Source organism: Petromyzon marinus, chromosome 24 (assembly GCF_048934315.1).
Source record: "Petromyzon marinus isolate PM22_M1 ecotype Great Lakes invasive population chromosome 24, UKy_Petmar_22M1.pri1.0, whole genome shotgun sequence".
Taxonomy (NCBI): domain Eukaryota; kingdom Metazoa; phylum Chordata; class Hyperoartia; order Petromyzontiformes; family Petromyzontidae; genus Petromyzon; species Petromyzon marinus.
This window is the reverse complement of record NC_133690.1, coordinates 3,832,403-3,849,127: the sequence shown is the minus strand read 5'-3', so window position 1 is coordinate 3,849,127 and position 16,725 is coordinate 3,832,403. Positions and strand designations below refer to the sequence as shown.

The following is a 16,725-nucleotide window of genomic DNA, read 5'->3' as shown; positions in this document are numbered from 1 at the left end:
CCGCCAGCCCATCGGATTCCTCCAGTCGAAATAAATATTCTGATCAAAGTGGTCATATCAAGAAAACATTTTTTTTACCTGTAATGGTACAATATTCCAAAACAAATGCTACACATTTGACAGAATACGTGATATCAACCAACCTTTAAAAAACTCACATTTCAGATGTCCATACTTTGTTAATTTGTTCAACCTTACTATTTTACAAAGTATATTTTGTAAATAATGTCCATGCTTTTTTTGTACGTGTGTGCGCGTGAATATATTTGAATTTGTTCACTTGGAAAGCCCAGGAAACTCTGTAGGGAGATGCAGTCTTGAGAGTGACTGATGAGGTGGTTCTTAGGAGGTATCTCTTCCACTCATTTCTTACAAGGTGAACGCAGGGATACGGAGCTGTATGCTTGTAATTTAAGACTCTACAACCTTCACAGAGCCCTCTACCTATGCCTGGAGTCTCTGTACCTGAGTCTGGAGTCTCTGTACCTGAGTCTGGAGTCTCTGTACCTGAGCCTGGAGTCTCTGTACCTGAGTCTGGAGTCTCTGTACCTGAGTCTGGAATCTCTGTACCTGAGCCTTGAGCCCTGTACCTGAATCTTGAGTCTCTGTACCTGAGTCTGGAGTCTCTGTACCTGAGTCTGGAGTCTCTGTACCTGATCCTGGAGCCCTGTACCTGAGTCTGGAGTCTCTGTACCTGATCCTGGAGTCTCTGTACCTGAGTCTGGAGTCTCTGTACCTGAGTCTGGAGTCTCTGTACCTGATCCTGGAGCCCTGTACCTGAGTCTGGAGTCTCTGTACCTGATCCTGGAGTCTCTGTACCTGAGTCTGGAGTCTCTGTACCTGAGCCTGGAGCCCTGTACCTGATCCTGGAGCCCATGTCTCTGGCCGGAGTCTCCCCTCACGTCTCCAGCACCATGCCGCTGCGGCGGCGCCGCCTCCGAGACCAATTGTGCTGAGTCAAGTACTGCTGAGGCGGTCTTGCCAGTGAAAGGCAGCAAGGTATCTGACAGAAAACGGGCTAGTCTATAGATAGGGGAGTTGATCGTGGATACGATGGGTCGTAGTGGGGTGCCTTCTTTATGAATCTTGGGAAGACCATAGAATCTAGGGGGTCTTATAGCAGAAGGTTTTAGGGAGGGACGTTTAGTTGGGTCGATTAGGGAGGTCGAACTTGTGATGATCTTGTTGGTTTTTATCGCTAGGCTATTGGTAGGGTCATTTTTTTATTTTTGAGTAACTTCCATCGTTGAGCAGATTCTGGATTTTGTTGTTGTTTCCCTTCAACGTGACTTTACCGAAAGAGCTAAGAATATAATTTTCAATGGTACAGTATATTTTTCAAGTAGTGGTACCCCAAACTTTCGCAGCTCTTAAAAATTCCCTTTTCACACCATCAATAGGTAAACTCCCCCCCCCCCCCCGCGCCAAACGGCAAGTCCACCCGCACGTACACCACCTCTATGCTAAGTCGGCCAATAAAATGCAAATTTTTTAATGCTAATTCCTTTGTCAATGCACCTTGTTTCCTCACACACAGCTTAAAGGTCCGCGGTCTGAGCGTGGCTGTGTTTCACTCCAGCGCTGTCCTCGAGACAGCCTGATCCCTTCACCTGATGAAGGCCGCTTGTGTTGTGGCCGAAACGTCGTGATTTTTGTTGTTTTATATTTTATCTACGTGACTTTACCGAATAGAACCAAAGAGTACGTTCTGCTTAATTAAAGACTTTTTATTAAAAATTGTATCCTACAACATCAGTGCAGCGCCACATTAAATACGTACTACAATGACAATAGTTTAAAGTGATTTTAAGCATATTCTTAGCTCTTTCGGTAAAGTCACGTTGAAGGGAAACAACAAAACAATTAAATATATAAAAAACAATATATTTTATTGTTTTGTTGTTTCCCTTCAACGTGACTTTACCGAAAGAGCTAAGGATATGAATTACTGCAGTCGCGAAAGCTTTAAATCAAAATTTGATTTGAAGCAGTTTTTTTGGGGGGGGGGGGCAGAGGTTTGTGACGTCATATTTGAGGGGGTGTCTGACTTTTTGTGACGCCGTGTGAAGAGGGGGGTCAAAAATCGTCCAAAATCGCGTGACGTAATTTATGGACGGCCCCTTATACCCATCTTCTCGGTTGAAATTGTCTGTGTTTATACATCTGGATGGCTTCATGAACAAATCTTTGATGGTAGCCCGAAGGTTTGCAGAGTACCTTGGTCTCGGAAAAAAACAATATCGTGCGAGCCCACAGCATTATAACAATGATCAGCCACTGCAGAGGTATTGGTTCTGCCGTGTTTTAAAACTGCCTTGTGTTCGCGAACACGGTCCGAGACATGTCGTTTCGTTTCCCCAATGTAACTGCTGCCGCAGACACAACTTAGCTTGTAGACACCAGGGTATTGCATGTCTGGATGACATCCTTTACAGATGGGATAAAATCACGGATTGTGTACTGTATTGAATCGGACCTGGATCTTGTGTTTGTTAAAGATTTTGGAAATCTTTTTGGTAACACATGCCATGTATGGCAAGGTGATGGTTTTGATTGGGTCCTCAGATGGTTGTCTCCCCATGGTTGGGGCTACAGCTTTGGGGATTGTGCGGTCTGAGTATCCATTCATCTTCAGGGCTTGGTGTACGTGCTCCAGTTCACTGGCTAGGTGGCGCTGGTCGGAGATGCAGCGGGCCCTATGGTGTGGTTTTGATGAGGGAGTCAGGCTTTCAATAGGGATCTGTGTGGGTGGCTTTCCTGTAGACGGAATGTCCCAAAGAGCCATCAGGCCTCTTCTCGATCAAAACATCCAGGAATGGTAGCTTGCCATCATTTTCCACTTCCATGGTGAATTTAATGGGTGTATGGAATTGATGTGGTTGAAAAATGGGTCAGTGCTGACTGGCCATGTGGCCAGATGGCAGAAGTGTCATCTACGTATCTCTTCCACAGGGAAGGACGTTTGGTGGATGTCAGAATGGCATCTGTTTCAAATTTCTCCATGAAGACATTCGCTACCACTGGTGATAAGGGAGAACCCATAGGGGTGCCTTCATTTCGTTTGTAGAATGTACCATTGCAGATGAAGCAAATGTTGGTAAGACAGCGCCTCACCAAAGTTGGTACATCAGGATTCAGTCTCTGTTGGACCAAGTCTTCAATGATTGCTATCGTGTTAGGTACAGGTACCTTGGTGAACAGAGAGACTATATTGAAGCTGATAAGCAAATCATCTGAACTCCACAACCAACAACAATCACCTCAACGACAACTACACAACCAACAACAATTACCTCAAAAACAACACCACAACTAACAGCAACCACCATTTACAACCACCACCACACGAACGAAGCCACCAACAATCAACAGAAATACACCACCGCTACTACCACAACACCAACAGACACCACTAAAACAAACAACCAACAATACCCCCGACAACAAACTACCACCACCAGCACACGACTAGCACAAAACACCACGACAACAACAAGCCCAATTCCAGAACGAACAATAATCACCACCAGCCACCAGCTAAACCCAAGGCACTTACAATCACGACTAACAACCACTACTTCCATCAACAATAACCATCACCACCAACAACTAACACCACGACCTATAACGTCAACCAAAGACAAAGATCCCCCATATAGCCGTAACAGACTGTTTGGGCAAGTGCTGTTAGCGAGCACCAATGAAGGCCGGCATGGTACACGAGGGGGTCGGTGGCCAACAACCACGCCCGATCGCCTTTGTCTCCCCAGTGGTGATGTTTTCACACACCGCACCAGGTACTAATTTGAGGCCGAGTGGACCTAGGGGAGGCCGGTCTAGATTATCGTCACCAGTGTTGGCCGTGAACGGGAACTAACGTCAACCACCACCATGATCAATATTAAAATATCACCACCAACAGCCACCACTAACATCAACCACAATTACCACCAACGAACCGACACCACTACAATAACAACACTAGCCACAACCAACAGCAAGCGTACACAATACAGGTTTTTGTTTGGGCAAGATCATATAATTATGTCGGTAAACCCACCCGACACAACCAATTAGTAAGGTTAGTCACGTAAACAAAACATGCCAATTCGTTACTAATTCAGCACACCGGTTGTGTGTTGGAGAGTAATCCCACACTTACAATTATAGTACAAGGCACAGGCCTTGCTATGGCTCGCTCACGACACTGCCGACTTCTGGCGCATGGCGGGGTAAACCGTGGATATTTCCAACTCATTCTGGCTTTATTGACCTGGTCAAGGCACTATGATACCATCAAGAGGCCTCTCGGCTCTGGGTTGTTCTTCATGCTTTCGGAGTCCCTGACACTCGGCTCACAATCATTAAGGACCTTCATGATGGTGAGCGGGCCCGGGTAAAGCGACGAGGCCTGAAGTCAGAGCCATTCCCTGTTCACCTTGGGGTGCGACATTATTATCCTCTGGCCCCTACATTATTTAAAACACCTTTTTCGACCACGTAGTTTGAGCTTTCCATGGCTGTACCGGAGTAATTTCCATCTGGTACAGATACAAAGGGAGGCTGATCGATGCTCCGGTGCGGTCGAGAAATGGCTCCCTATTGGTCAACCATGTTATGTATGCTGATGATCTAGTCATTGCTTTTCACCAAGGGTTGGAGACGCTGCCGCTGAACCTGGAACGTGCTATCCAGAGGCGAGGCCATACCATCAGCCGCTCCAAAACTAAGCACCTGACTGGGTAGTGTAATCGAACACTCCACCATACCTGGGCAGTGTGCAAAAGCCAGCTCCAGTTTGACAGCAGAGGTGTCGCTCCGAATCAGTCCAGCGGCATTACCTTTTCATCAGCGATGTAACGCTGTATGGAAGCTACCCGGTCATGCAAAGCTTCAGGTTCTGTCGGCCACAGTCATGTCCTCCCTTCTCTATGCTTGCAAAATGTGGACCCTCTAATCTTCGCCAGTTAGAAACATTCAGGCTGCCATGCTTACGATCAATCCTGGGTTTAACCAGGCTGGATTTGTGAGTTCACAAATCCTCTAAAGATCTGGACAGTCCCATCGGTGAGCTCTTCCAGGAGCCAAGGCTGCGTTGGCTGGGTCATGGAGCACACATGCCCATACAGCTTTTGTTTGGTTGGATAAAGGGTGCTAAACAGACACAGCACGGGCTAGAAAAGAGATGGAATTATGTGGTGCAAGAGGATATGGACTTTCCAATAACTGGTAACAGCGGTGTCAAGATTGGCCTCTGTGGAGGAGAGTCGTGAAGGATGCTACAGGGCAGTTGGAGGCAACCGCCCTCCGGCAACAAAGGAGGGCAGAGGAGTGACGCTCACAACAATGAGTGGAGCGCCGGGCGGCTAAAACACAGCAAGTTGGCATTGTAGGGGGCACAGATTGTGCATCGGCCAGTCAACCCATGGCACCTGGGTCTGTCCATGACCTGCCAGCGGGCGTTCGACACTTCACGTAGCCTTAAAGTGCATATAGGCTGGCACAGGTGCTGTGGTGACGTCACCGTCACTTCGTAGCAAATGGCGGTTGTTCTTGTTGGCTGTGTGTGGACATTCAAAGCAGACAATTTATAAAGCAAAAAGGTCCTAGCAATGTTCCGATTCAATAAGAAATGGTAGCAAGCCGGAGCTACTGTCGGCTTCATCATCACGCTCGTTCAAAAACGTAAATGAGTGTCAGCATGTGCTTGATAATAGCGCTTGTCCAACACTAACATTTTAATGACAAATGTTTGCCTTTGAATGCAAAACTTTCCCCCGTCTCTTTTGCTGGAACACCTGCAGTAGTCTAGTGATGGAAACACGGCAATGTATCGAGGAGTCAATTTGGGTTGAGCTCCGAGTGTTCTCAACGCGCATGCATGCACATTCTCCAAGTGCTCTGGTTTCCTGCCAAACGGCCTTGCATGGAATTGCCCAAACGTCACAACATAGGACCCTGCTCAACAATAGTCTTGTTTTTAAGTCTCATCTTGAACGTAACGAACGTCAGAGAGTTTCTCAACACGCGCGATCCACCAACCATCGCTGCCTCCGCACTGCCGGACTAAAAACGCACGCCCCACGACCGTTCTCGGCTTGAATTTACACAAGCGGCCTAGGCAGAAGACGCATTGAGCAACACGCTCTCCCCGAACAAGCGACGGTGAAGACAGAGGGCGTGAAAGTAAAGGCAACAATGCAATAGGAACGCTCCTGCTGAAAACTTCCAGGATCGCTGCCAGAAGCTGCGTGAATGCTCCGATTGATGTATCGGAGAGAGGGGAAACTCACTGAACGGGGGACTGCCATTGGAATCTCAACTTGGCCTGTGTGGATATTTCACAAACGTTGACTTGCACGTCACTTGGATGTAATCCAGAAGGAAGTCAACGCATTTGGGGTGGCGCCACTCCATCGGGTCACTCAAGCGAGACGCCTGCACAAGAAACACGTGGGGTTTTTTTCCCCATAGATTTCTGTATTTGTGGGTTTTCATTTATTACTTTTTTTACATACATAAGTACACAACCCCATGTGTCTACAGGCATGCGTGCACCGTTCTCTTAGTGCTTGTTCAGCGAACGGTTCGTGACTAATCACCTAGTAAACGGTAAGCATGTGACAATTTACCCTCCCCCTACGTGCGATTTCATTGATCGTCACGAATGAGTGTTATGCTTTTACTGTTTGTCATGTTTAGACCATCCTACCGGTGCTCAATATCTAGGCACCCGTGTCGTCTGTACTTGCTCGACTGCACGCTATTGTTTCGCCGAGTCTTGCTTCACGAGAGACACTTGCGTGTGTTGAGTGAACGTCACACACTTGCCTCACACCGATGGGCTGCTTTGCAATTATCCGACGGTTAAATTCCCTACGGGTAATTTGCAAACGATCGCGTCGAGCTGCGCTGCACGAGAAAACCACCACCATGCGGACCGTCACGTCCTGGTCAGACGTTCGAAAGCTATCACTAACCAAATTAACAACAACAACAAAAACGACTCGGCATCACGCAGCCGCTGCGCGTCTTCCGCCCAGTTCCCTCGCTCACAATGATGGCATCGCAGTCTAGTCGTCTGTGATGTCATCATCGTCGTCCTCGTCGATGACGTATTCGGTCCCCGAGGACTCGCCGGGGCTGTCCGCGGTGGAGCTGCGCTGGGCCTGCTCGGCGGCGCGCTGGATCTGCAGCCAGTCGTGCTGAGCCACCTCTGTCTGCTCTTGCCGGGCCTGCGCGCACAAACACACACAGACAGACACACGACAAAGACACTCGCACACACGCAGACACTCAGACACGCACACACGCAGACACAACGTACATATGCACACACGCAAACACACACATACGAACACGCACACACAGAGACAAAGACACACACACACACACGGAGACATGCACACACGCAGACACTCAGACACGCAAACACACGCACGAACACGCACACACGCAAACACACAAAGACACTCACACACGCAGACAGGCAGGAGTCCGTAGCTTGCACACACGCAGGCACGCACGTGTCCGTGGTTTGCACACACACACATGCAGGCACACACACAAGTTCCCTGCACCTCCAATTAGCACGGTTGGCTATGTACGGTGCGAAAGAAGTTCAACATACACACGAGTCCATGGCATGAGCACACTCAGGCACGCACAAGTCCATGGCCTGCATTGGATTAACTGACCTTACTCAAACAATTATCATTATGCTTGGTCAACTTGAAGGTCAATGCACTTGTTGCATCAATGTTCTAGGGATTATAAATCAATGTTCCAAGGATTATTTAAAACAAAAACCTTCAAAACACGTCTCTACACAGCTCATCCAACTCATTGGCGGTCCTGAGCTGGCAGGGAAAATGTCATTCACCCAGTAAATATTAACGTTGGGCAAACATTGGCATGTGGTTGGAACTGTTGGACAAACGATCGCCAAACGTCAGCCCAATGTTCCATGTTTACCAGGTATACGGTATGGACCCAGCCTGCCGGATAACAACCACCTTGAATTCTCACGAAAAAACACGAAGAATCACTGAATGTATTAACTCCCAGAGGGATGATTGGCTGAATTTACCCTCAGCTGAGATTTAAACTCATGCCGTTCTAATTGTGAATAGGGTGCCAAGACGCAACGCCACCCAGCCAGAATCGCCCAGTACCCGAGTGCAGGCTTCCCTCGCTTCATCCGGTAAATGCGTTCCAATAAAACGGCGCACAAAGTGAAACCGCACGATGACCGCTGCGTGCAGAGTAGTAGAATATGGTACACACAGTACATAGAGCACACAATGTTGTCCCACATCCAACTGCATAGCCTGCTGAGTAGTGCACAGTCCACACAATGTTGTCCCACATCCAACTGCATAGCCTGCTGAGTAGCGCACAGTCAACACAATGTTGTACCACGTCCAACTGCATATTCTGCTGAGTAGTGCACAGTCCACACAATGTTGTCCCACATCCAACTGCATAGCCTGCTGAGTAGCGCACAGTCAACACAATGTTGTACCACGTCCAACCGCATAGCCTGCTGGGTAGCACATTGTCCACACAATGTTGTCCCACGTCCAACCGCACAGCCTGCTGGGTAGCACATTCAGTCCACACAATATTGTCCCACGTCAGACCGCATAGCCTGCTGGGTAGCACATTCAGTCCACACAATGTTGTCCCACGTCTGACCGCATAGCCTGCTGGGTAGCACATTCAGTCCACACAATGTTGTCCCACGTCAGACCGCACAGCCTGCTGGGTAGCACATTCAGTCCACACAATGTTGTCCCACGTCCGACCGCATAGCCGCATGAGTAAATTCAAACCGCATACGGCGAATTTTGAGTAGACAAATGTGAGCTGCATATAAATCGCTCACACAAACCTTACCCAATTGATCAATAATGAGAACACTCCAGCCCACGACAGGTTAATGACTGATCATTTGAATGTGGAGCATTTTCCCCATCGCCCGCTGTCACGGACAGGGGCTTGTGAAGCGCCAGGTTTACACGAGCTTGCAACGAGCGTTTGCCCCGATTTGCGTAGTGCGAGGCCACTCACCTTTTGATTTGCCAGGGAAGGTGAAGAGTACAAAACCCTGGGGAAATTAAATTGGTAAAACTGGGGTCTGCTAAAACAAAACCCCTTGGGGAGATTCAAGTGGCATTGGCCAGGAGAGAGGAATGGGTTGGGAACTCTTAGGTCCGAGGACTAAATGTGCTTTTGCGATTCTGCTTGCTCGAAGCGTCGTGGTGTGGGTTGGCTTCATAAAGAGCACGGTTCCACTTTGCCATGTACTCCTTTACACCGTTAACGTTTGCTGTTTTGATCACAACATTCTGAAACATGAACGTTTGAGGCTAAAGGAGAGTTCTGTGCTCCTGGTGCTGTGATAACGGCGCCAGCCGCTTGCCCATTCCGATGGCGTACAAGTACGTCATCATGTACTTAACCAGAAGAAAAACGAAGATGAAAGAACTTTTATCGGTATCGAAGCTTCCACAAGGCCATGCGGGAGGGCGTGTGGCACAGTTTGGCGCCAGCGATCGTAGAGTGCGGTCGTGTCGCTACAGTTCTCTACGGTGAGTACAATGTCTTGAAAAACAACGGCGCTACGCCGCCTCTCCAAATAAAATTCAAGCTAACCGCTTACGCGTTCCGAGATTTATCAGTGAACGGGACATCCCAGCCTGCAACCTGCAGTCGCCTCGGAACGGGAAAGGGTTAGCACACACACACTCGTGTTGCACATGCAGCTCCATGCTAACACGACCGCATTCACGCCAAAGTGAGCGCCATGACGCTGCTAATAAAACAGAGGGGGTTGCTTCTCGTTTGCTTTATTATTGTACCTCCTCGCACAGTAGCATCACACGCATTGTGCACGCGACCGAGTGCCACTCGGCACAACGTGCTAAATACTCGAGCGTAAACGGCGATGATAGGACTGCACGCGCGTTGCGGGGGAAAGGGTCCGGGGGGGAGGGGGTGTGGGGGGTAACAGCTCGCGCCTCGCCTGCTCGATGAGCGCCTGCTGCTGGCGCAGCAGCTCCGGCTCCGGCACGCCAAGCGCCTCGAGGCGACGGGTGGCGCGGCGGCGGCGAGACAGCGCCAGCGCACGGAACTCGGCGTGACACGCGCGCAGCTCGCCCATGCTGCCCGCCAGACCCAGGCGCTCCAGTGCTAGACGGACGCACGCACAAACGCCGCTCTCGCGTCAAGACAGAGACTCGACCCCGTGCAGCCTCAACAGACTGGTCGGGGCAAGCGCTGTTTGCGAACAGCTATTGAGACCGGCGTGGCACCCGAGAGGGCGAGTGGACAACATTTCCGCCGTTTTTTTCCTCCCCAGTGCCCATTTAAGGCTGAGTTGACCTAGGGAAGGATGAGGACCGGTTCAGATATCCGGGTCGGGAGATTCGTACCGGAGTGCGCTAACCAATGCACTGCCGCTCCCCAGTGTTACACACACACACACAGTGCTCCAGTGTTACACACACACACAGTGCTCCAGTGTTACACACACACACAGTGCTCCAGTGTTACACACACACACAGTGCTCCAGTGTTACACACAGTGCTCCAGTGTTACACACACACACACAGTGCTCCAGTGTTACACACACACAGTGCCCCAGTGTTACACACACACACAGTGTGCCCCAATGTTACACACACACAGTGCTCCAGTGTTACACACACACACAGTGCTCCAGTGTTACACACACACACAGTGCTCCAGTGTTACACACACACACACAGTGCTCCAGTGTTACACACACACACACAGTGCTCCAGTGTTACACACACACACAGTGCTCCAGTGTTACACACACAGTGCTCCAGTGTTACACACACACACACAGTGCTCCAGTGTTACACACACACAGTGCTCCAGTGTTACACACACACAGTGCTCCAGTGTTACACACACACACAGTGCCCAAATGTTACACACACACACAGAGTGCCCAAATGTTACACACACACATAGTGCTCCAGTGTTACACACACACATAGTGCTCCAGTGTTACACACACACACAGTGCTCCAGTGTTACACACACACACAGTGCTCCAGTGTTACACACACACAGTGCTCCAGTGTTACACTCACACACAGTGCTCCAGTGTTACACTCACACACAGAGCTCCAGTGTTACACTCACACACACACATAGTGCCCCAGTGTTACACACACACACAGAGTGCCCCAGTGTTACACACACAGTGCTCCAGTGTTACACACACACACACACAGTGCTCCAGTGTTACACACACACAGTGCTCCAGTGTTACACACACACAGTGCTCCAGTGTTACACACACACACACACAGTGCTCCAGTGTTACACACACACACACAGTGCTCCAGTGTTACACACACAGTGCTTCAGTGTTACACACACACACAGTGCTCCAGTGTTACACACACACACAGTGCCCCAGTGTTACACACACACACACAGAGTGCCCCAGTGTTACACACACACACAGAGTGCCCCACTGTTACACACACACAGTGCTCCAGTGTTACACACACACAGTGCTCCAGTGTCACACACACAGTGCTCCAGTGTTACACACACACACACAGTGCTCCAGTGTTACACACACACACAGTGCTCCAGTGTTACACACACAGTGCTCCAGTGTTACACACACAGTGCTCCAGTGTTACACACACACAGTGCTCCAGTGTTACACACACACACACACAGTGCTCCAGCGTTACACACACACAGAGTGCTCCAGTGTTACACACACACACAGTGCTCCAGTGTTACACTCACACACAGTGCCCAAGTGTTACACACACACACAGAGTGCCCCAGTGTTACACACACACAGTGCTCCAGTGTTACACACACACACAGTGCCCCAGTGTTACACACACACACAGTGCCCCAGTGTTACACACTCACACACAGTGCTCCAGTGCTGGAGCCGTGTGTACCCTGGATGACGTGCTCAGGGGAGATGGTCTTGCGCTGCACATGCGCGCACGCCGTGTTCGCCTCGCTGGACACGTGGCGCACGAAGCGCTTGCACGCCACGCGCAGCAGGTCTCGTGCGCCCGCCATCAGGCGCAGGCACGGCACCAGCTCGCCCACGAGGCGCTGCACGGACGCGTAGGGCAGCGTCACCTGGTCGGCTTCATGCGCCGGACCCCCGACCCCCAGCGGAGACGCCATTGCCTCCTTCTCACCGATCTTACAAAAGTGCCGCAACGACGCACAGATCAGAACGCTGGGCTACGTACGGTGCGAAAGAAGTTCAACAGGCAACAACGTTCATCGCTGCCTCCCCTCCACCCCGTAGGGCCTCTTGAATAGACTGTTGGGGGCCCAGTGCTGTGCGCGGGTACCAATGAAGGCTGGCACGGTGCCCGAGGCGGGTGGGTGGGTGATTAACACCACGCCCGGTCGTCTTTGCCTCCCTAGTGCTGATGCTTACTAGCCGCACCAGGTACTCATTTAAGGTCGAGATTACCTAAGACCGGTGCAGACATTCGTCACCGGTGTTGGGCTGCAAGTGGCAATCGAACTTGGGTTGCCGGGTTCGTAACGCAGCGAGCGCCAATCGCTACACCACTGAGGATGCATCGAATTCATCGACTGAACGTATTCAACCTGCACTGGCCAGCCTGGTGAAGTATGGTCAAACTGCCTTCATCCAGCAACAATTGACAAAAGTGCCTAAAGGAAAAAAGATATACTTTATAGCATTCCTTCTCTCTCGCTTCCTCAATTAGCTCGAGTGTAAGAACTCGGCACAACTTTCACCGATTTCAAAGTCTACTATTGAAAACCTTGAGTTCGACGCGTAATGGAAAATATAAATCCATAGATCGACGATGCATTGACAGGAGGCTAATGGCGAGCCATTAGTCAGCATTCTTCAAAAGGCCATGCAGCAAACAGCTGACGCCTTACTCATTGGTTTTTTCGGTAAAGTCACGTAGGTAGAAATACAATAAAATTATATTAAAACAAAACAATCACGACGTTTCGATCACAACACAAGCGATCTTCATCAGGTGTCAAGAACAAATCATGGAGGTAAATACAACAAGAAGATGAGAGACGAGAATTCAACAAACCTAAGAAACATTATGTGAAGCACAACCAGTCAGGCCAACAACACAGTTAGACACTTCCTGGCGGACCACGAATTTCAGAAGAGTGTTAAATTTCGTGTTCAACCTCTGGATTGCACCTACCAGCATAGAGTGAACAAATACGAGGTACAAAGTCAGCAGAAATACATATACAGGCCCACCAAGAGGCAAGGAGGGAGGAAAGACGCCTTCCCTTCCTCCAGGCACGGAGAGCGAAGCAGAGCTTTACAGAGAATCCAAACTTTTTTTTTTACCAGGTAAGGCCCACTGAACTATATGGCTCTTTTTCAGAAGCACCCTGGCCACAAATCATAGCTCAACGAAGTGGCTTATCATGTGGAAATGTATAGCAGCCAAATACTCGAAACGTGTGTTGATTCTAAACGTTTAGGGGGAAAACCAGAAGACCCGGGAGAAAACTCCACACGACGAGGGGGAGAGACGCGCACGTTCCAAATATACAACAGGCGTCAGGGTCGGCATCTAACCCACGACCTTCTTGCATACGAGGCGAGGGAGTTCATACAAATAAAACACGTGTGGTTAATACAGACTTGATTCTTTGCAAAAGAAATGTATTTGTCGTCAACCTCTTAAAACCTCCTGTTTTTTTTGCCAGAAAGGGTAAAACCCATCAATATTTTTTATAATCTATTTGTGAGACATTTGGATGACGTGTACATCGGAAATGTTTTTGCATATTTGTTGCATACGTAACTTTTTTTATATCTCATCTTGCCCGATTTTGCGATCGCTTTGTAATCACGAAGATGTGAAATGTCAGTGCTGCTGCCGCCGCACAGTAGGGAATAGGTTCTACCTTATAAAACTGTAAATGTGGCCGAAATGTACACCCACTAGTAAACAAGGAACGTTGGGAAAACGTTTGGCACGTGGTTTGAACTGTTGGACCAACGATGGCCGAACGTTCCACGTTTACCGGGCAGTCCCTTAGTAAAATGTCCTTTCAATTGTGATGGAGATGGCAGATTGGCTCAGCCGGCTCGTTCAAATTAATCTCTTTAGGGGGGACTTTTGTCGACACTGGAGCACGTGCTCAAATCGATGAACAAACAATATCGGCAACAATTACAGTGCAGGCTACACGGCGAGTGGACACAAGTCCCCTCCTGCCACGAGCAAGGCTCATTGCCGTACAGTACCGGTGTCAGAAGGTCACGGACGGGAAGGTCACGGACGGGAAAGCCCTGCCGATATCTCTTTCGTTGTTACAATTCTGTGATGACAACCACGGGCGGTGGTGGTGGCCGCTTGTTCGTTAAGTGAGCCCGATGGTCTTGGCCTGCTCACGCGATGGCTTACACACACACACAAAGCCGTCGAGCATCGTCATTATCACCACCACCAACCACCACGTGCTAGTTCATGCCATGGCGGTCACCGTTTACTCGTGCCGTGCGTCGGGTGGGTGGGTGGGGGGGTCACAGATGGTGGACAAACACCACAAAAAAATATTCCACCGTGGAATGTGTGCCGCGAGTACAGCAGCGTGAAGACTGGTGGGACCGGAAGGACGAGAGGTTCTCATCTCAGTCTCTTTTGAACAGTGCCACATCCCACCCCACTCGTTCAACACCCGAGAGCACGGATGTAATTCTCACGGTCCTTAGTGCCCCAATGATTGAGGCACATTGCTGGGCATCCGTGATGAAGAGCTTCACAGCACTTGGTCGGATTTCCCGCAGTCTATCCGATTCTGACATTGCAATTCATAACCCTTGCAACATTAATGATCATTATCAGAATGCTAAACTTTCGAAACCACAATGAAAACCACCATTATCATCAAGCACAGTGTAAGCTGCCAATATACCGGATTCATATAGCGTGCATCACAATACAAATTCGCGTCATTGTAGATTACATGACGGCAACACAAAAATACACACAGTACGAGTCCCTCGCATATCTGTACACCCTCCACGTAAAAAAGAAAAGTCCTACAACATCCCATCGGTCACACGGCCTTCCTCCTGGGAGTGGGGAACTTCAGCAGGCACGAGTTCCAACCCACAAAGCACAAGTGGGCTGACTTGTTCGAGATATCCACTGCTGGTGGAGTGCCCAACGTGAACGCACAAACACCGTGACGGGCGTGGTGCAGGAGTGTACGAGTGTCGTGTGTAGGAGCAGTGTCGCGTGTAGTGTGTAGGAGCAGTGTAGTGTGTAGGAGCAGTGTAGTGTGTAGGAGCAGTGTAGTGTGTAGGAGCAGTGTCGCGTGTAGTGTGTAGGAGCAGTGTAGTGTGTAGGAGCAGTGTAGTGTGTAGGAGCAGTGTAGTGTGTAGTGTGTAGGAGCAGTGTAGTGTGTAGTGTGTAGGAGCAGTGTAGTGTGTAGGAGCAGTGTCGCGTGTAGTGTGTAGGAGCAGTGTAGTGTGTAGGAGCAGTGTAGTGTGTAGGAGTGTCGCGTGTAGTGTGTAGGAGCAGTGTAGTGTGTAGGAGCAGTGTAGTGTGTAGGAGCAGTGTCGCGTGTCGTGTGTAGGAGCAGTGTAGTGTGTAGGAGGAGTGTTGTGTGTAGGAGTGTCGTGTGCAGGAGGAGTGTTGTGTGTAGTAAGTGCACTTCACTATCGTAACGCACGGTATGCGAGTGCAGCTGTTGGACGCCGGCACGTGGCTTCACACGTGGCGTCGTATCGCCCTTTAAATACAGTAGCGTCACGTGACGTCTGAGGTTGTCAGAGTTGCGGGGGAGGGATGGGGGTTGGGGGGTGAGAGGGTGGGGGGGTGAAGGGTTGGGGGGGTGAGGGGTGGGGGGGTGAAGGGTTTGGGGGGTGAGGGGTTGGGGGTGAGTGGTGGAGGGTTTTTGGAGACTCTAACTTCTCCTTGTCGTATGGCTGCTGATGTTCGATGCAGGGCAACAACTACAATTTCACATTCAGGTGGTGGTCAAGCCAGCAGACAACCGCGTCAGGAGCCAGCTGAGTGGAGTATCGCGGTGATGTATCTTTGTGGATCGGGCCATTACGTCGTTACAGGTTGTACTACGGTGTGTTCAGGATGACAACAGCCGTATTTCCATTTGTGCATCAGGGCATCCGCATCTACTGCCGTGGTTTGTTAAGTGGATGCGGTTTAGGGTGGACCGTGAGCAGCTTCGTGGAAGATTAAACCCAGCGACCTTCTTCGTTGCGCTCTTTCACAAGCTGTGACTTCTTTTGAACTCCCATTCCGCTCTCAAAGACTCTTCACTCAAGAGGCGGAGCAGATGCTCTGTCGTTCAAGCGCGCACCCACACGGATGGTTTGCGTTGTCCTCGGATCACAATACCTCTGGGTGAGGGCCACCCCACAGTCGTCACCATGCACCACGGTCCCCCGTGATGGCAACAATCTCTCTAAGCGGCTGACCTCACCGCTCCATCCCCACGAAGGTCGCCTGCTCCGTGCGTCTTCTCTCCCTTGGGCTGCCATTCTTGTCACTCGTCTCGTCCATCGACAAAATAAATATAATCGGCGACATTTCGAGGAATGGCCCTTCAGAGCACATGGTAATACCACGGGGCTTGATGTGAAAGGTTTTTGTATTTGTTAAATAGGTATATGAAGTTATCTAATAGTATCTATTAAATACTTTCAT

General features: G+C 49.8%; 1 protein-coding gene across 3 annotated transcripts; it reads right to left on the bottom strand.

Moving 5' to 3' along the window:
• Nucleotides 1-5,704: 5,704 nt before the first annotated feature.
• LOC142905352 (protein Dr1-like) lies at nucleotides 5,705-15,833 on the bottom strand. Of its 3 annotated transcripts, none has more exons than XM_076069341.1 (5): nucleotides 15,728-15,833; nucleotides 14,295-14,434; nucleotides 11,968-12,223; nucleotides 10,028-10,194; nucleotides 5,705-7,235 (listed from the first exon to the last, which is right to left on the bottom strand). In XM_076069341.1, exons 3-5 carry the CDS (start codon nucleotides 12,203-12,205, stop codon nucleotides 7,074-7,076), a joined length of 567 nt encoding a protein of 188 aa, XP_075925456.1. In that variant the 5' UTR covers nucleotides 12,206-12,223; nucleotides 14,295-14,434; nucleotides 15,728-15,833; the 3' UTR covers nucleotides 5,705-7,073. The 3 variants fall into 3 exon arrangements, with proteins under 3 accessions (XP_075925456.1, XP_075925457.1, XP_075925458.1); XM_076069342.1 differs by having other exon boundaries at nucleotides 14,295-14,449; nucleotides 15,728-15,827; XM_076069343.1 differs by lacking the exon at nucleotides 14,295-14,434 and having other exon boundaries at nucleotides 15,728-15,829.
• Between the last annotated feature and the right edge of the window lie 892 nt (nucleotides 15,834-16,725).

Bases quoted from the DNA above. Each gene is read 5' to 3' on its own strand.
- LOC142905352 (XM_076069341.1), bottom strand. From the start codon at position 12,205: ATGGCGTCTCCGCTGGGGGTCGGGGGTCCGGCGCATGAAGCCGACCAG. The intron at 10,195-11,967 runs GTACACACGGCT...GCGTCCGTCTAG, and splicing joins CCCTGAGCACGTCATCCAGG to CACTGGAGCGCCTGGGTCTG. The intron at 7,236-10,027 runs GCGAGGCGCGAG...TTGTGCGCGCAG, and splicing joins AGCAGGCGCTCATCGAGCAG to GCCCGGCAAGAGCAGACAGA.